Source organism: Pezoporus wallicus, unplaced genomic scaffold (genome assembly GCF_028554395.1).
Source record: "Pezoporus wallicus isolate ANWC-B61680 ecotype Strahan unplaced genomic scaffold, APGP_CSIRO_Pwel_v1 scaffold_6885, whole genome shotgun sequence".
In the NCBI taxonomy this organism is placed as follows: domain Eukaryota; kingdom Metazoa; phylum Chordata; class Aves; order Psittaciformes; family Psittacidae; genus Pezoporus; species Pezoporus wallicus.
Window position 1 is genome coordinate 4054477 of NW_026638858.1, and position 21238 is coordinate 4075714.

The 21238-nt window shown below is 38.4% G+C and overlaps 1 protein-coding gene across 3 annotated transcripts in view; it reads right to left on the minus strand.

Annotated features, from left to right (window-relative positions):
• The window catches only part of LRRC56 (leucine rich repeat containing 56), a 52985-nt gene extending 32170 nt beyond the window's left edge, over positions 1 to 20815 (minus strand). For all 3 annotated transcript variants that reach the window (XM_057412804.1, XM_057412803.1, XM_057412802.1), the window contains exons 1-3: positions 20655 to 20815; positions 11110 to 11197; positions 4273 to 4333 (exon numbers count right to left, since the gene is read on the minus strand). In XM_057412804.1, coding sequence (XP_057268787.1) covers positions 4273 to 4333; positions 11110 to 11197; positions 20655 to 20810 — 305 coding nt within the window. In that variant the 5' untranslated portion in view covers positions 20811 to 20815. The remainder of the gene's footprint in view (positions 1 to 4272; positions 4334 to 11109; positions 11198 to 20654) is intronic.
• Positions 20816 to 21238: the final 423 nt, after the last annotated feature.

Genomic DNA, 21238 nt, shown 5'->3' on the forward strand with positions numbered 1-21238 from the left:
CTATATTCAAATTCCTACAGATCCTAATTCAGGTCTCCAAAATATTTTTAAACATGGGTTTAAAGCCCTTGCCCTCAATTAAGAAAGAATCAGTTTGGCTCTGATTTCTTAGAGTCATGAAATGATGAGCAAAATCCCTACTCAAGTCACTTGGCTCACATTTGCAGTTATTTTTTTCATAGTTAAGAGGGCTTGAAACTTTCAAAAAGTGAATGCAGAAATTCGAAAAGTGAATGCAGAGATTAGCTACATCCTAAAATGTAGCTTAATCTTGTCCCCAGGAGCTGGTGTTGAAAAAAATTAAAGAAATAATAATAATAATAATAATAATAAAAATCTATCCTAGGACTCATAGAAGCATGAGAGTTATTGAATTTGAATGTACTCTGCACCTTGCTCATTTGAGCCTTCAGGACAGCTATCCATTTCCATGATGACTTTACTGACTAAAATGGACCAGGATTACTGTCCTCTTGTTTTGGAGGACTCTTCTGCAATAGGACAAGAGCAATTTGAGAACTACATGCAACACATACTGCAGAAAGAAATGTTAACTCTGTCTAGATGGAGGAAATATGCTTTCTTTTTCCTATATCCCTCATACCTACTTTTGTCCCCACATTCTGCAGTTCCTGCGTTTCATCTGACTTAAAATACAATAAATTCTCTCTGTTCCAAGCAGTTGCTTAAGTGGTCCTGGGAGCCAACCAGTCTTCTGCTGGCTACAATGCATACAGCTGAATGGGGGTAAATGAACTTCTGCTGGTGAAAGAGCTTGTGCTATAAACTTATGGCAACCAGGTCCTGAGATCCCTGTATCTGATTTAAAAGTCCTTTCATAAAGATATCTATCTAACATTTTTAAACAGATCTTTTAATTCATCCCTGAATTGAGAATAAAAGCAGTCTGATAAAAAAAATACATAGGCTACATGCCAAAACCAGAAGTAGTAGTTCATTGGCCTTGAAATATAGTCTTTTACTGGAAACATTACAAAGATGAGATGAAGATGAGGACTGTGTGTCATCACGAAAAAAAGGGGGGGCAATTTTTAACAGGCACTCTTTAGAATAGGTTCTATGTTTCACCCTCAATTACCAGTTCATCAATCTAGAATTTCTTAGCTGCTAGCAGATGGCCAAAGGTCACCGAAAAAGGACCTCATTAAATTAGTGCAATTTGGAAAATTAACCACAATCTGAACTAATTTCTTTCCACAGTACACTAGATTTTCCAGAGTTATTCCTCTTAAGTAAAAGGCCAGTAAAACTAAAACCGAGAAACAGCCAAAAAAGAAATTCCCTTTCAACTGCCAGGCTGGATTATGTGCAAATAAATTTGGATACATTTTCCTTATAGATTAAATGAAATAGTTGATAATGATATCCTGCACTTATATATAACCTTTCCAAGTTTCAAGTATTCAAAAGCTTTAGGAGGGTTGGGGAGGGACCATGAATTTACAACTAAAGTAGCTCCACTGCATTGCCCATCAAAGAAATCAGAGCTCCTTCAGGAACTACAAGGAAAAGCCAATATCCAAACTCACTGAAGTAGCAAGCCTTGCCCTTCCATGCAAAACTGTAATACACAAGTACCTTGATTCCTCAAGCCCAGAACATCCCTCCTTTGATTTCTATTGAATCAACATGCACCTCAGCATCCTCACAACTTCAGTTCCTATGTGAGGTCGACAGGACTAAATGTTTCAAAAAAAAAAAAAAAACACAACAAACCACCAAACAAACAATAACAACAAAAAAAAAAAAAAAGAAAAAAAACCCAAAAACTCAGTAACCAGATTCAGGATACTAAAGCCTTATTTTGATATCTCCCTATATGCAGTTAACTATTAAGAGAATTCTTCCTCAATTTTCAAACTGAAAACAATGTTTTAATTCCTTTTCATCCTAAAATAATTAGGAAATTCTACTCTGCAAGACAGAACAAAACAAAACTAAAGTGACAAAAAGCAAGTTTCTCATCTTATTAACCACTCATTCATACACACTGACAGTCTTTTGTTTATAATGATTCATCATAATACAATTTTTTCACATAATATAGCATGAACAGAACGTCTTCTTTCAACACCCCAAGTATATACGAAATAACCTCTGCCTTTTGCCTGATTTTCTGCCCTTGCCTTCTTTTCAGTAACCAAACCAATCTTCCAGTCCGTCCTTACGAGACATTTCCTGTTATCTGCTGCCCATTTTCAAATTACAACCACAATGATTCTGACCTTATGGCTGAGAAAGCCTGTGGGAATTGCTTTTAGTGAAAAGAATATTTTTCCTATCATCCTCAAAACCCTCAGTTGCCAGGGTTTAGTCAAATACAACAAAAGAATCACTTTTTGACAGAATTCAAACATCAACAAGTTAATTTAGAAATAAAATTTCTAAACCTTATTAAGTAAATGGCAACAGCCTGCTAGAATGGAAGTAGCTATGTTACATTAGCTATACCAGACATCACTACTGCTGTGGCTGCAGTGTTTTTTTTAATGGGTATTAATTTGACGTGATGCAGACATCCAAAATAAAATTCAAGCACCCAGGCTGTGCTTGCATGGACTGTGCCTTTAAGTGATCTGTGTTTATCAATGACAGATTGTCAAAGATGGGAATTAATAAAGGGAAGCTACTGTTGTAACTATACCAACTGAGTTCTGGACAGGGAGACCTAGGAGAGCCATTTTCTTCCTTTACCTATTATCTGACAATTGCATTCAACTGGCACACAAAAAGCATGTTTATTTAAAGAGGAATGGATATCTTCTTCTAGGGTTTGTGTGCCTGGAAAGCATCACAATATTAGACTTGATATCCAAATGAAAAAAACAGCATATACATACACTATAGTTGATCAAATCAAAACTCGACTTGAGACCAAACATTACCTGCGTCAAGGACCACAAGGATGTCAGGTCACAGAAAATGGTTTAACAAAACTTTTCATGACAGAAACTCGCGTCTCAGAATACAAAGGGATATGCAAAATCCTAAATCAAACAAAACAGTTTAGTTTCCCTGAACTGCACCCTGTATTCAGGACCAACAGGACTTGTCAAACCATTTTCCATTGACACATTTTAAAAGAATATGGATTTCTGACCAAACAAAACACCTTTTTTTTTTTTGTTAATATATTAAAATACTTTTTGATACTGTAAAAAATATTTTTTTTCACCTACTGCTTACTCCTCCATTGCAATAATAGAGCAATTTCACAGTTATGATAGTGGTTGGTTGCCAGTAAAATAATCACAGCAACGTAGAATCACTATTTTTCCATGTTATGGACTAGAAAGTGGGAAAAAAAAGAAAATTACACTGCAAATACTTAATCTCACTGCCAGACCAACAGAAAATAAGATCAAAGTGTGACAACTGAAGTTCATTAGCTACTTCAGTGATGATGCATGAGACCGGGAAGAATTTGTTGCTGTTTACCATCAGGGAACATATTCTCTTTAACAAGAATTTGCAAAATCACTGTTTTTCTATTTTATTTCCCCCCAAAAAAAATTTAGCAGATTGCCATGCAAAGCCAGAAAGCAGTCCTATTTAACATAAGGATGGCCTTTTACACAGCCCCTTATGGATATGAACTGTACTTCTCCATTATGCATTAGTTAGCAAGGGTAATACAAATATCAGCACAGGACAGAGAAGACAGGTCTGCCTCTTCATCGTGATGGTTTTCATTTCTGCCTTCCCAACCTGCCAGCTCCCCAGTTCTCTGCAAGAAAATGCGTGATGTTTTCAGGAAGCTCAGCAAGCCAGGGACATGCAGTCTTCATAGCAGCCCTCATAAACCCAACTTCATTGACTTCAAATAAAGCCAAAGTGATTTTTATCAGCTGAAGAACTGGTCTGACCTGTATAGAACACACTACTGTGCACAATAAAAGCCCAAAGTGTGAAACACTTCAAAATCCGAGTGCCTAGACATGAGTAAGAGGTGAATTTCTAGCTCTTTGTAACAAATTTCCATGGACTTCAAGCATGGCAGGAACTTCTCTGGTGGCAGACTGGGGCTAATTCATTGGCACCATTGCAGCTACACTGATTTATTCCAGTGAAGGTCTTTTCCTTAAACTTATGTGCTTGTGGATCATATATTCATGACTTAGTCCATTATCATGGCATGGGGAAATGGAAGAAATGAAAGCAACACAGCAGCACAAATGAAGATTTTATCACTTAAATAAACTTGAGTGCTGTTATTCTTTATGTTTATTTCAGTTATCATTAATTTCTCACCTCACAGACATAAGCAAGCTATTGTTCAACCGCAGTTCTCTCAGATTAGGTAAATAGGCACCTATGGGAACAGAATAAAAAACACTTTGCAGATCTGGGAATAAAAGAAACTGCTGAAAATTACAAGTTGAAGCACCTAATTTTACATGCATTTCTTACCTGTTTCTGCCAGACTTGTGCTAGAACACTTCTAAGAAAATTAATGAGATTATTTCACTAAAAAAATATTTTATCCTTTGCATTTTTGCACCATATACGTACTGTCTGCATGACTACCCTGCTATAATTTTTGGAAGCCCTCTCTGACAATTTCAACAGAGCACCTTTCCAGACAGACAACAACAGAAACTGGCTTGATGGGTGACTGCTTTCTTTGGTCTCATTCCCAACAGTCGTTGCCCCTTAACTGAGTGATTACTCTGAAGAAGTAAGGGATGCTCAGGGTATAGCAGTCCATGACCCCTGATCTCTACATAATGTTCTTGCTTCTCTCCCCAGAAATATTTTTCTAGCAATTTAATGTCAAGTAGTGATGGATTTCTTGGATACACAGCTAGGTAACACTTCTTCAAAATGTAATTTTGACTCAAACAATAATAGCATAATTTCTCATGTCATAACTTCACCATTTACAGTTCAGAGGTCCCCAGAATCCTATTTTGTTTTGATATGCATTGTCATCTCCTTTTAATTTTCTGGATCTCATCTACGGCTTACTATTCAATTGTACAAATTTCATATCTATGAATACCTCAGTATTCTGTTGTTATTTTGATTAATGCTTTTTTCTGTTCCCAAGACAGAATTCCCTTTTTGGTTGTTTCTACAGGTATCTCTGAACAAAAATCATACACAAAATCTCTCCAAGCTACCAAGTAACTCAGACATAAGCTCTAGTCCAAGGAAACATTAGGTATTGACAACAACAAAATTTCACCCATTCCCACTAGAGGAGTTCACCTGTGACTGGTGAGTACCCTCCAGTATAACATGCAACCATATAAAGTTAATAACAATTTTAGACAGACTGGATCATTACTAAAACATTAAAATCTCTTCTAAGCAAATATTTTTATAAGTCCTTTGAGTAATCTTTCTCTAGCATGGGTGGCTTAGCAGTGTCCAGAGGGACATCATTCCAGCTCTTTGCAAAGGATCAAAATGAAGCAAAACAAACAAAAGAAAACAGGAGTGGGATTCCAAAAGCAAACAAAGGAGGTCACGTTGTTCATCCCATTTCCCCAAACATAACAAGAGCATTTACAGCAAAAAGATTTTAATAAATCATGGTTCAGTAGAAGCATTATGTATATCTAGTGATAGTTGGGAATGATTATAATGCATATCAATCTTCACACATATATTGATTACAACACATAATACATATAAATCTTCATGCTATACTGCAAATATTGAACTTCATGTCTTTGCAAAGCTCTTAAAAAATACTAAAAATGCAAAACATTTCTAACCTTCTTTTTTTTGTAATTTTTCATAACCCCTAAAACCTGTACAAATTATAACATACCATTCTCATCCTGCAGGGCATACTTTCTTACATCAAATCAGTTTTATACAGTATGGCAACAAAAAAAATTTGGAGCCCTGACAGGGTTGATACTAGGATCTCTGTTAATTAATCTAGATTGCTACCATGTTTCTGATAAAATACCTCGAGCGTAGAGAGACGTAATGGCTTCCCCAAAAGCATTGAAGGAAAGAGCAAGAAGGATGCACTAGCCTCTCTAGTCCCACCACAGCAGCAGGTAATAGCTTTGCCACAGGTTCAACCGGAGAGGTTAAAGGGTTACCAAGCAAAAGCTATTGCAAAGCATTACAAAGTAAATGGGTTTTACAAACTAGTATCATGAAGAAGGTTTGAATGAGGGGACAAGAAAACTACCTCAGAGAAAAAGGAGAGACTTGTTCAAGAAAAAGCTTCCCACTGAATGCATTTAGAGTTGGTTCAGGAAAAAAGCAACTATTAAAGAACACAAAGAGGCAGAGTGACAGGCTGACAGTACCATTTTCACATCTAGTTATTTCATTATTGTAACCTGATCCTCCATCTCAGACATTTTATTGTATTTTGGTACAATCTATCCCTGGGAACTTGTAGAGTGTTAAGCTCTAATATGCTGTTTAATAGACTGAAATAAAAGTATGCTATGTGCAGTGGTGCAAAATTCTACCAGCAAGATTTTTGCATATTTATCCAGTTCTGCAGGTTCTTCCCTCCTTTAAGGTTTATATTTGATATGTAATTGTTCTTTGCTGCTAGTAATTCATTACCCACTTAATTTTGTATGGTTTTATAGTCCCAATTCCATCCATCCATATATATATATATATACGTATATTAGAGACTGCAAGATTAAATTGAAAGAATATTGTAAAATGAAGATGACAGAAATAAGAGATCTATCCAAATATAGTAACATACTTCTAATTTTCTTAATTTTAACCCTCATGGCATCTTTCCTGAGAGCAAGGATGCAATTTATTCTTATACTAACATAAAAATACTCTAAAACATCAACAAGGCAAACTTCCAATAATTTTTAAACTACAAACAATATATTCCTCATCTTGAAACTGCCTTTCTAAAATAAGAATGGTCCAGAAAAATACTGATGACCACAGTACAAGGCTGAGAATTTAGAATGGTGAACAATGTTATCTCATAGGTCTAAGATTCTGTTTCAGTAAATACCCTTTTTGCTACAAGTCTCAAACTACTAACCACCAGCAATGTGCTAGTGTTAAACTAATCAACTGTACTATCCCAGTGGAACAAAACTAAATGAAGAGCAAAAGAAATCAAAGTGTAAGGTAGATGAACAAAAGTGATACATGCACACTCAACAATGTTACCTTAAGTGCTGCATTTCACAGGCAAGGTAGGAATGCAGATGTCTTTCTGAGCTGTTTTGGTAGAGCAGATGAAGTTTAGATAACAGACTAGGAGTGAGGAGAAATATAGGTAAGATGCTGGTTTTATTATATTCTACAAGCTACAACACTTATTTTTATGAAACTTGTTGTTGACATTACAATATATTCTATTGTTAAAAAAATCATTGTAGCTCGACTTCTTATGCCTTCTGGAATATGGATTAGAGAAAAAAATACACAAAAGAAATTACTGACAAATACTTGCATTGCTACCAGGACACCTATATGTTTTATTGATCCTACAGTACATGTGATCCTACAGAACATGTGAACACAGATTGCACTCTTCTAGCAACAGCAACATGATACGTAAATTAAACAGGCTATTTAATTCACTTAAGGTGTGTTTAAACAAGTAAGATCCATCACCTTGATGTTATTTCCACACTGGCCTCCTGACCACTTGTGGAGACAGTGTTCTCACGGGAGAATGCATAATTGGTACATAAACTCTGAATAATCCTGAAAGATACAGCAAGGCCATGAGAGGCCCAAGGAAGCTTAAGCAAGCAAGATACGAAGAAGCTGGAATTCACTGAGTTAATGAGAACTGTGGACTGTTGGCAAGCTTTCGAGGTCAAGTTCTCACACCTGTGCTTAACCAATTATGTTAGTCACTAAGGGTCTTCAAGACATGTATCCAATCATAATATGCCAAATCACTGTAAGTGCATGTAAGAAATAGTATATAAGGAGTTGTAATAAATTTGGCAATCGCTTGACCACATTGATCGTCTCTGTGTTGTCCGTGACTCCCGCATCAACAACCACACAAGTACCAGCCACTGCAACGCTAGCCGCCAACAAATGTCTCTCAGCTTCACATCAGGAATACCAACAAATAGAACAAGAGGAAAGAGAGAGGATGACTCCGAGTGAAAAAACAAACCTTTAACAGAGCTTTTCCTTGATAAAACATGGGCAAGGGAAGCAGCAGTCTTCAGACCCATAATCAACTTAGCCTGGCCACCAGCAGACAACAATTCAATAAGTACCAGCGAACAGCATTGTGGGTAACTTGATTTGTAGCTATTAAAATCACTTAGAAAGAGGAGGACTATGTAGTGTCTTAAATGACTGTATCCCACCATTACTTTCAACAGGAATTTCTACGAGGTGGGCAAGAATGCAGTCCCAGATCTGTCAGCAATCAATCAGAACTGAAGGGATAAGCTAATGAAAAGAAAAATAGTCCATCTGTTTGAGTATGAACTAAAGCCTACACGCAAACTGAAGAGCACAGAAGTGAAGTCCAAGATCTGCAAAGCTGGATACAAGACTTGCCAGGGTGGTTCAGGGTTTTACCTGTCACTCAGCAGGGTGCACTGAAAACAAACAGCTAAAGATGTTAGCAATTGTCCCAAGCCTTGAGACTCCAATTCCAGCTCCGGCACAAAGCCTTTCCTTAATTTTAAAACTGATCACATGAAAATACTGTAGTATTGGTCTTTTTGAGTTTTAGCCCACACTTTACCCTTAAAAACGCAACTGTTCCTCCCCACTATGTCACAGCATTGTAGAGAGCCTGATCTGACAAACCGGGAAAGCTTAGCAAGATGGAGCTTTGAAGTTTAGTACATCCCAATCTGGAATGCTCATGAGAAAAACTCAAGTCACATGTTTTAAATCACTCTGGAAACCATGATAACAGAGATGTAGGCCCTGAGGGCTTGTGTTGCAGTCTGTGTATGGCTGCAAACATTGAAATGTTTCTCAAGTAGAAATTGTAGTATAAATTTGTGATTTGAGTGTTGCAGCGTTCCAGGTGACCCAGAGTTATGTGCAGTCAAGTAACTTGCAACTATTTTACCTGGCCACTTAAGAGCTTGCACAGCCTATTTTTTCTTTACGCATAAAACCAGTCAAACAATATTGTTTATTAAGTGCAAACTGATCATAGAAATAAGGAACTCTTTGACGACAAAGATGCTGTTATGCACCTTCTGCAACTAAGGAACACAGTGAAAGTAAAGTTAACTGATATAATATGGCTATAAAGAAAGTTAATTAGCTAGGTCTGGAATGCAAATAAAACCACCAATTTGCAAAGCAATCCATTCTGGAGGAGAGAGCCAGAGGTCCCAAGCCCAGCCTCCTGCTTGGAGCTAGGTCTTCTGTGAGATCAGACCAGGGTGCTCAGGTCTTTACCCAGCTGAATCTTTAAAACCTGCAAGGGTGGAGACTCAAACCTCTTTGGATACCCTTATTGCTTTACTGTCCTAATGGTGGAAAAGCTTCTCTTTCTTGTCGCACTGTAACTTCTGTCATTCCAGCTGGTCTGGTTTTACCCTCCTCCTTCCCTCCAGCTATTTATCCAGACCCCTGTGAGTAGTGACCAGGTCAGCAGCAGAGTTTTAGGGGCAAACGAAGAGCATGCAACAAGCCCAATACCTTCAACAGCAGACCTGCTTACACTATTCGCATTGAAGGTGCAAACTATCCTGTGATACCCCTAAAAAGGTAGACCTTACTCCATGCACCTAAAAAATCAGCTGTCATGTGAAAAAAAGAAATTTTGTTTGGTCTTGACGTTCTGTTATTCTCAACAGCAGTGGGCACCTGCAGCTGCTGAGTTTTATAGCCCACAAGGGCCAAGTCTTGGTGCAAATGGTGGGATATAAACAAGATGGAAATTGTCTGCAATATGGGAATAGCGCTCCACATTCTGTAAAAGATGCAAAAGCCTAATCACAGGGAGCAGAAAGGGATTTATTTCCAGTAATGGAAAGGAAAGGGAAGCACAGAGTAAAAAGAGTGAAATATTTTGCTTGCTTGTTACAGCTCATGTGAAATGGCATTGGAATGGGAGTGGCACTTTCAAGCATTATAGAAAAGGCATAATCAGATTTTCTTATCAAGTGGAGGAAACATGACTGAATAGATTACGATTTCTGAAATGCATGTAATTTACCTTAAGTTATCAAATGCCTATCATAAAGAGAACTATTTACAAAATAAATGGAATAACCAATACAAAGCGGTTATATAATTCAAGACAAAAGCCCCCTTCACTGCACTTGCTTCACCATTCTTGACAAATAGACATCAATCAATCCACTAAAGCTAATTGGCTGCTACATTGTCGTCCCTTGCATATAAAATTAACTGCTTGGCTGAAAATACCAGCACCCACTTTTGGGAATGTGACTCCTTTTGGCACAGAAAATATTACCCTGCAGTAGGCTTGGTTGCAGAAGACTTGGTTGTGATGGGCATCCACATGACAGAAAATGACTGCCAGTAGCAGGAAAAAGGAAAGCTTCATATTCTCAGTGTTAACTCTCCTATAGAGGGAATTCCTTTGGTACTTCTTTACTTCCCCAGTGCGGTAATGACAACATAGAAACTAAGGACAAGCATTAGGGCTGTTTAGGACTCATCAGAATGATATATCTATAGGACTTTCCCCATCATCCAGCAGAGCTCAATGAGGCAGCACAGGATGCGAAGACAGGTCGCTGGCTGCATGAGTAGCTTGATACCACTAGCAATTTCCCACCCACAGGAAAACCTTACAGTGGAGAGAAGCTGAACTTTGGCTACTGCTTTGTTAGAGTATTGCCAAGTACTTAGAGGGCAAGGTAATCAATAAATGTTCATTTAGGGCCTGGAAGCATGTCATTTGAGAGGAATGTGTTCAAACTAATTTGCTTTAGACAGAAATGGCATCACTCATCCCACTGCCATAGCTTTCAGTCCTGGTTAGAGCTTCACAGAAAACAGAGATCAAGGAATGAGAGGTTCCAGGAAGACCATGTTTCAGGAGCTCTTGAGCAGGAAAGTACTTTACAGTGGTTGTCAGTTTCTGAGTCCCCAGTCATGCTTCAAGACACAATAAAGGAAAATTTGAGACAGTGAGCAGAAGATAAAGTGTTTTCTTACCAAAGTTCCCCAAGCTGTTCTCTCTTGTATCTACTCGCACCTCTAGGGCATTCACTTGCTGCAGATCATCTACCCCTGTCAAAATTTTCTGTGAAGGTAAGCAGGAATATATATTATATATATATATACACACACTTTCATTGCAATAAACCAGGCAACATGCAATAAACCAGATGAGAAGTAAAAAGCTGTAGAAAGGCTTTCAACAAGTGCTTTGTCAACATATACTCCAGGTCAAAATGGCTAGATGTGCAATCACATTGAAATAAATTTAGTATTCAAAGATATTTTTTCCACATAGCTCCAAATTATTCTAGTCTCTTTGAGTTAAAGCTGAGGATTACATTCAAGCTGCAAATCAACAGACCTACATGCCAATTAATTCATTTAAACAGTATGTCCATGCTTTAAGATTTGCATAAGTCTTGTATGAATCCTCAGCAGATAAGAAGTTACTCTGTCACCTATAATCAAAAAGATACTAGGTAGTAACACTCAACAAAACACATTGTTTAGCCTTTTAGCCCAAAACCATGAAAAAGAGACATGATTTTAGCATGAGCAGCTCACTTTTGTGAAAGAAAACAGCACTGATTACAAGAACTGCAAATTCTAGGCAATGCAAACAGAAGCCTCCAAAATACTCCATTATTTTTGCAAAACCTTAGTAATAGGGTCAACCACTGCATTAACCAAGAGTAAGTGCGTGAATGCAGGATCTTTTCTAATATCTTAAAGTCTGCATTGTTGTGTACATGTAAGTTTTGCCTTGGAGAGGTAAGCAGGAGGATAGAAACAAGAAGTTATACACAGAGGAGAGAGGGAAGCTCTAGGACAGTCAATGAAAACTACAGCAAGGCTATAGAGTTCTAAGATGCCAGGCTGCAATTCCACAGGCAGCTGAAGCAATCTTGTGTTACCACTGTTCTTATCCTCTATTCCTTCCTGCTACAACCAGCTCCTCTCTCCCCAGTTTCCCTCAGACTACGTGTTCCACCATGTCCTTCGCATCATCTTTGGGTACTTAGTGGATCCTTCTGTGCATGGGTTCACCAAAACAGACCAGGAGGGACCTATATATTTTGTCCCTGATGTGTTAGCGGTTCATGAAGGGGCCCAAAACACTCTTTGAAAGATGAAAAACAAGTCTTTTGTGACACAATAACTGCCTGAAAGAGCTGATACTCTGTGCAGTGAAACAACTGCTACATTCTCACCTTTCCATGCCAAAGGAGTTAGGATGTGGGGCTAAAAAAAGCCCACTTCAAAGAAATGGCTGACCCTGGCATCAGTATTTCCCCCTCAATAATGAAATCAATAGCGTGGGTCAGTAGTGTCACCTGCCTTTTGCTCCTCTGTTTAAGATGAAGGCAGGAAGTCATTCAACAACCTCCACATACAGCAGACAAGTTTTCTCCTATTAAAAGTTACAACATTCTTTAGTTTGTTTAATAAGGGGGGAATTATTCATTAGAAGGAAATGTACAGGACCACTTCTGTTTATGAGGTTGGAGAAGAAAAAATAACCACAAGAACATCCAGTTCATTTTGCAGAGAAAAGCTGCAGTTGCGACATTCCTGCTTACTGCATGCAAGCAACTACAACTTCATTCACCCTGATAGTGCTGTACTGATAGGACAAGGAGTAATGGGTTCAAACTTAAATACTGAAGCTCAGGTTAGATATAAAGAAGTTCCTTACTGTGAGGGTGGTGAGGCACAGGAATAGGCTGCCCGAAGAAGTGGTAAATGCTCCATCCCCGGCAGCGTTTGAGGCCAGGTTGAACGGAGTCTGGGGTGACATGGTCTAGTGTGAGTGTAAGAGGGGGTGGAAACAGATGATCTTAAGGTCCTTTCTAACCCTATTCTATGATTCTATGACAGTTCTACATCCTTTTACAAAGGACCAAACACAATCTGTGTGTAAATGAGATAACAGCTTAAAAGGGCATGGTTTCTTGGAAAGGCTGAGCACCCTCCTTGAAAATCTGCCTCCCTTTGTAAGGTTTTGACTTGGACTCCTAAGAAACAGAATTATCAAAAATCTTCATTTACTTTTGAATTGTCTTTATAACACTGTTTGAAGTTATTTTTAATCTTCTTTTTTAAAAAACTGTGAGTTTTTTTAAGCAGGCTGAACCTAAGTAGTCTTCTTACTTTCCTGCTTTCCCCCTAGAGTATGAGAAACAAAGTTCTAAGGTGATAACCTGTGAGTTTCCAATGGCATTCAGAAGTTTACTTTCTATCCCAGATGCAGCCACCACAAAAACTGTCTTGCTCCTGCAAAGAAGCCATGCTTACCACATACAGACTGCTTTCTCCCACCAAGTAAACACAAAATCCCTCACTGCAAGATATATTTTGCAGTAATCCTTTTCAGCAGATGACACTATCTGTCGTATAGCAAGAGAGTATGTGTGAAATGAGTGCTAGCTGATGTCCTGGCGCACAAGCACACACTTGGATTGCTGGACTTGGACACAAGCTTTGGTCATGAAAGGAAGCTGCTTCTGAAAAATATCTCCCCTCTCCCTGTCAAAACAGTCTTAAGAGTGAGCCTACAGCATTAGAAGACAGAATAGGAAGATCTCAGAATAAGTAATATGCTAGGGTCATACAGGTTCTGAGTAGAGTAGCAAAAGCTCCTGGCTTTGCCTTTCTCCTCTGCTGTCTGCAAGTTCCCTGCATGCTGTCCTTCCCACTGCTGTATTCTAGACAGCCTCCTCTAACAGCTCTGCTCGTTGTCCTCCTCTTTCAAAATCCAAGCATAAAAACTGCATAAAGTTATATTCTCTCCTCTTCTGGGGTTCCCTATTCCTTTTCCTCATACCAGCGATATTAGTGTGATTTTTTGCCCTCCTTTGCCTCTTTCAGATCCACCATTTGTACTTTTTCCCATCTGAGAGATGAACATCTTAGCACATCCACATTTTGTACCGCAACAGGCACAGCTGTGGCTCCAGTGCTGAAAAGGGTTATTGGCTCCCATCACCAACTCTTTGAACTGTAGACAGCTGCCTTAAAGCATGTGCTAACCAGAGTCCATATGCTCTCAGTCCCCATTTCCCTGTTCTGTTTTTCCAAAAGTCTCTGAAAAAATCACCGTCCTTCCATCTACTGATGCTGAGGAGATGGTTGGAAAGTTTGGAACCAATTTGCTGTGGGATGCAAAAGCTATCATACTACATGAAGAAAACAAGAAACGCTCTTGGGGGGCGAGCTCACTGAAAGGCACTAGAAGCACAGAGACCCCAGGTGTTGACTACAAGCTAGTTAGCAAGCAAAAGGCCAGGGCGGCAGCTCAAGAGAAGGTTTTGTGATGAATGTTTCCTTTGGAAGATAATTAGGACACTCCTACTGCCCAGACACCTTTCTTGGCATACTGGTGCAGCTGGAAGTGTGACATATCTCATGTCACAGCTAAAATGATGGCACCAGGAATGAGGGAGATTTAGGGAAGGATGTGGAAACATTTAAACCAAGATGACATATATTTAGCAGGATCTCCTTTTTATGTTGTTGTTTAATGCCAAAGCACAGGAGCCTTCACCAAAATTTGAAAGGAGGGATATCTAGGAATAATTTTATCGCTATTGAGTAGTAAAAGAAAAAAAAAAAAACAAAACATAAAAATCTCCAAAGACACTGAAGGGATCATCAGCTCCGATACAGAGATACCTGGCACCACAAAGGTTGAAGTGATGCTAAGGTGCTCTAAATCTTTTCATTCCTAGGGCCATGCCAGGCCTTGGGCAGGCTACTGCCCTAATTCAGAAGTATCCTACTGTGGCTTCAGGTAATGACTGCCTGCCCACAGTTCAAAGGGCTGTTTTGGCAGCCAGGAACAGAATGTCTCTCTGCCTGTCTGCAAGGAATGCTACACACACGAAGGTGCTGTGCCACCTAGGATTTCTTTGCCTGTGAACAGCTGCTCAGCCTCAATGTAGAGCAGACAAAACGTACCATGGATCTGTTCTAGGCAAAGAATTGGATATACTCAGAGTTATTTTACAGCAAAAAGATACTTTGGAAAAAAAAAAAAAGGCTGATTGTTGGTGTTCAAAGAGGATTTTGCTTGTCACCCATCTACTGCCTGCCCAGCAAGGTGGGTATCAGTTAGATAGAGAAGGAAGATGTTTTCTGAAGAATCAAACATCAAATCCTTTCTGGCACATGATGTTCAGGAATGTGGCCTGACAGCAAGCATTATACTTCACCTTAAATTTGTTTATTCGAGAAGATAAATTTCCATGGTAAAGCACTGCACAATTCCTTGAAGACGAATACATGATAAGTAAAACAAGAGCAGATAAAGTTATCTTTGTATTTTTACACCTCCTTCAAAACAGGAGTAAAACTATTTCACAGGAGATCATGCAGAACATATTGGTAAATAATTTAGCCAGTAATTTAAAAAGCAACTCCACGACGGCTCACAAATCATTCCCACCGTGCAAAATGTCTGGCCAGCATCTCAGAGGAGACTGTGCACTAGTTTCGAAAGCTTTTCCTCTGACTGACAAGAAAAGCCAGTAAGTATTCTGTAAAGAACAGCAAGTGAAAAATACTTGTGTGCTTGCAAAGCTTTCCAACTGGCAGAACAGTCATCTCGGGATGCTGGGAAACCCAGTTCAAGTCCCACTTGCAACTCTCTGTGAATTCCTTAATTGGTAAATAATATCTGTTCAATTAAAGCTGGTGTACACAACTGTTTTCTTCCCTCTTCCCTAGATTTTTCACATACTTCAAGAAAAGTAGATAGGTTACTGAAGTGCAAGTTGTGTGCAGCTGTCAGAGAAGCATTTCCAGCTGCGCATTTATTTTGCTGATCCTGGTTAATTTGGCTAGGACAGGAATTCCTGAGTGGTGAGCTTATTTCCTTTTAACATTACACCTGTATGCAAATACTAGAATCATGTCCATTCATGCGTTCATTGCTTTTTGCAGGAAATTTATTTTGAATTCCCATCTCTCCCTGCACAAAACCCCTAAAGTTGCTGAAAGTATGACAAAATATTGCTTCTAACAAGAAAGTTACGAGAATGTTAACAAGGTTTTAAGTGATTCCAAGTAAGGGATTTTCAATGAGAGGGAGCAGAACTTCCCTGTGGTCCCACAGGCAATCTTCTTTTCAAAATGGCTAAATGCTGCAGATGCCCATAATTACAATATTTAGCTGTATTTCACTATTTTCTACATATACATACAAATACATTCTTCTCTCATCTCAGATGAATAGATTAGGTAGGTGTTCAATCTGTGATAAAGAAATCTTCTTGGCTTGTATGAAAAATATAGATGAGGGCAATAATTAAGGAATTTAAGTGGTGGATACATTAGTAAAGATGTCCTTATTCTCATGCCAAAACCCCCAAGTTACACCAACAGATCTGCACGGGTGGGCCCCTGCGTAGTCAGCTCCTCACTGACTCGTGCTGGGGATTCACAGTACTGACACCTTTATTTTAAACCAGCATTAAGGATCTGATGTTGAAAGTTGCTGAGAGTTCTCTTAACTGCCACAAACCTCAGTGGGCAGTGCTGTGTCACCGAACATGTAAAACTCAAGACTAATCTGCTATTTTATGTTAGCTAAGTGGCTTTGACTGTATGCAAATGAAAATCTGGATTTTTCACATAAAGGCATGCAAATGTGTGTGTATACATACAAAGATTTCTGATGTGACAATTTGAACATAAAACATCCGATGTCTAGGTAGCAGGAGGAGCACTAATATAACAACTACAAGCTTTAACTATAGTAAAGGGATTTGTGTTAGTACAAGAACCTAAAAAATAAAAGCTCTGAAACTAAATGAGGCTTTGTATTTTTTTTCCCCGTTCACAGTATTATGTTTATTACTATCTGCTGCCCTGACCAATCTGATCTAACCTTGAACTTGCTAGCTGTGCTTTGAGCAGAAGATTGAACTGGAACACCTCCAGAGGTCCCTTCAAATCTTTTCAGTTTTATTTTTTAAATGATTATACAATTCTAATAATTCTAATACAGGATTGTGCAGATCCAAATCTGATCAGTTACTTCCATCTCCTGAGTCAATTTAACACAATTTTGCACTTGCTTCCATGATTAACTTTTTTTTTTCCCCCTCAAGTCCATTTAGCTTAAAACTAAGAGGAAGACTTTCTGCAAAGGAAAAAAGGAAATGACTGAGTCATTTCAGCAGGAATCCAGTCTGTTGTTCCAGGACCCTCCAAGATTTTCTTGTTCCCCTGAGGATGAGTGCATACCATATGAAATATACCCTAACCTCCTGAGCAACAAAACTAAACACCACTTCCGAACACATGTTCGTAAGTTTAGAAAACATGATTAAATGGAGCAGGATCAATAAATAGTGAAATTGGAATACTACTTCCTTTCTTCTCTAAAGATCACACACAAATGTGATTAGTTTTGATAACGTGACAATATCTGGAAGATCATTTGACCTTGTAAAATGAGTTTATTCTGAGAATTGGAATGCTTTTTGTGGAAGTCAGGAAAAGATCCTTTGCAAATGGCAGGAAGGAGATGGGGGTTAATAGAACAAAAAAATCTGATTCAAGACAGGTGAAGCCCTTAATTTCAGTTCTTCCATGCTTAATGAGGAATCTATGCCACAGCCCTAACAAAGTTAAAAATTATCTGCAATGTACTGCACATTAATAGCCAGTTTTCAGAATAAAGGGGGAATGGTGAATTTGCTCACTCTGGTATTCTGCATCATTTGTCAACATGAATGCACAAAACAAGTATAGGCAGAGCAGGGAGCTGGAAATATTAACTGGCTAAGTACAAATGAAAAAGCCAGAATGCATATTCGTATAGATGAAGATTACACAAAACAACAGAAAATTGACATTGATAATAGCAGAAAGAATAAAAAGAACATCTAATGATACCAACCCTTGCATCAAAAGCTTTTGACCTGTAGCTTGGATGAAGAGTACTGAAATATAAAGGGACATTACATGACATTGCAGCAAGAGAGATGGCAACAAGCAGAAACTACTCAAGATGTGATTAACATAGTGGGAATATGGAATCACACAGGACTTTAAACTGAATCTTCTGCTGAAATGAGGCCACAGAATACCACAAAGCCTGCAGTGAGTGAGCATAAGATTTAAAGGAGGTGAGGATCTACAACTGAGAGAAAGAGAACGGGAAAGGGATCAATGGTTTTGTAGGAGCTGTTTAAAGTGCAACAGGATCCAAGGAGGCAAAAAGAAAACCCTCCCTGAGCTTAATCTGAACTGGTAAAGACAGAACACTGCAAGGGCAAGAAGTAAAGCTGAGTATACCTCAGGACAAAAGCATTCCTCAGGAACCTCTATTAGGTATCTAGACATTTGCCTACACAACACTGCAGAACTGGGGCCTATGTCCTTATTTGCATGTAAAAGAATTTTAATTTAATGAGCTTGTACTTTAAAAATGTTAATTTCCTTCTCTGAGCACTTCAGTAAATATAATCAATAACTCCTAAAATACTCACAACTAAAAGACAACCAAGAAGATATTGCAAGTCTATTGATTTAAGCAAAACAACCTTTCAAACCATTTGGTTACCAATGGCATGTGGTTCCTTAAAAAATACGCATGTGAAAACTTGTTTCTGATTAAATGTTTGAAGAGTGTCTCTATTTTTATATTTGTAAATCCAGAGGAAATAAATTTATGGAAGCAGCGGTTTCTATTTGATCAACATAAAGGTCAAAGAATAGATATATTGGATAAGTTATCAAAATAAGCTATAAAAATTGTAAACATTTCCTTGACAATGTCATATAATTTTTCCTCTGAGCAGGAAGTATCCCCGCTCTGCCAACACAAATGTTGGGTTCCAGGGCCAGCAAATAGCATCCAGAAAAACAGGTAGGATAGTGGACATCCATTTAAAAGTCTTTTTGAAATGGAATACTGTGCAAATATTAACGTACACAATCCTTAAAGAAGCAAGGTTTGATTAATTCCAAGAGGGTACATATGAACAATAAAGGGTTTTTTTTCCCATTTTAAAAAACAGCCTATAATTATGGGAGAATTTAACTTCTGAACTGCGTTTTAAAAAATATTATTAAATAAAGAACTACAACTTCACAGGATGTGGGTAACATTGCCCTATGTACCCTTACAACTCACTGTGAACTAAAAGCAGCAGAGCTTTTGAAGAAGAATTTCATGCCTATGAAAGAAGTTCCTAAGGGTTTAATTCAGAGATTATTGAAGTCAGAGGGCAGCTCTTTTGGTTACTCTGATGGACTTTGGTTCATGCCCCAAGAAAACAAACTAATCTGAGAGCTTCCCATTGGATTCATACAGCGTATTATAGGCCTCAAACACATTAGACTGGCCAAACTATATGCCAGATTTTAGCAAAAGACAAAGAAGCTGTCAGAGGTTCATATGAGCCAAAGGAAAATGAATGGCAGAGACCATAGTATCATACATCAAATTTCCTCAGAATGCTTTAAATAGACATTCTGCAGAAAATGACTTTTACATTTCCAACCATCTTATAAACACTGGAAACCTTAGCCACTAAGAGTAGTTCTGAGAATAACCTGCTGTCTAATCTACAGCACATAGTTAAAACTGTGACTGATATCTAGATAGAGAGTGGTGTAAAACTGCACCTGGAACGTGCCCCCTGCAGAAGCTAGTGTCTCTGCAATGGATGCACAGAGGATTGTGGTTACAGTGATCATCATTCTGCCTGCTGGGAGCATCTGAACCACAGGCTTGGCCTCAGCTCTTCCTCACTAAGCTCTACACAATTCTCCAACCCAGAAAGCTGCTCTCACCTCTTCCTTCCTTTAGCAAGAATAAATGAGGTTGTTTTCTCAGCCCCTACTCATCCCAAAGGATTTCATCCTTAATTACTCCTGAGCAAATAAAGTACAATATACAACCAAGTATTCCTTCACAAGTATTTCACAAACTGAATTCCTTCATGAAGATTTCAGCATGTTATTCCCTTTCAACAGGCTGCATGCCAAAATCATCTCCCTCCTGTCAAAAAGGAACATGGCTTTCAAATGTGCTTTGAAATTTCACACACTTTGATATATATAGAAAGTACTTCCAGCACTTACAGAATATTTTAATTGGTTTCTTAGGAGGACAGAAGATTTCACTAATTCAGAAAAAAAGTTGTGCTTTTAAAGTTACATTTCCAATCTCCAGAACAATGTTAATGCAAAAGGCTTTTTCTAATGCTAAGATTCAAGGTACATCAGATGGCATTAATGAGATGTGTTTAAATTATTATTATGCTACCCTTACTTTTCTTCATGCTGCTTCCAGAAACCTAACAATAAAGACAGCAGCATTCACGCTGGGAGTACTTTTTATATGAAACAAGGTGAAAGGAGGACAGGCATTTGATAAATTTCCATAAGACAGAATCTATGCAGAAGTCTAACTGTCAGATATGCAACAATCTGCAATCATCACAAAGGCAGCTGGAAAGTTAATACAGCTCTGTATATGCCAGTTTGCCTCTTCTACTTCATTAAAAAGCTGGATGTCTACTCACCAGTTTCCTGGGGGAAAGGTATTCCTCCACAAGTAGCTCTCCATCATCTTTAATCAGGGGACTGGGATTTAGGTTGCCTCGCCAACTCAAATCAGTCACCTGGTATGCAGCTGAGTCTGGATGAGAAACCCTGCCAGGATTCCACTTCAGATCCATCTCAGTATACTCTAAATAAAAGAATAACATGTGGTCTGATTTTTTCCTGTATTTATTATTTTCCCTTCAGCAAAATCTATTTTGACTCCCACTGCAAGTCAGAAAATGGTCATGGAGATACAGGTTTCTTGAATCAAAAAGAACCCAATGCATTATGTAACATATATCCTTCTTTTTCTTTACCTTCAAGAGCTATTGTAGTCCTACATCTCATTCAGCTTTGAGTGTAAGCTTCTACAGCAACCTATCATTTGCAGTTATACAAAAAGACATACTCCTATGGCTTTCTACAAAGAAGGCAGTCAAGAACAAGCAAACCAGGACACTAGTCCTTTCCAGTCTTCTCTGGAAATAGCACACAGGAAAACTCTGCCAGGCTCCAGGCTGCAAGTGGCAGCACCAAGACATGTCACCACTTCTCTGCAGTT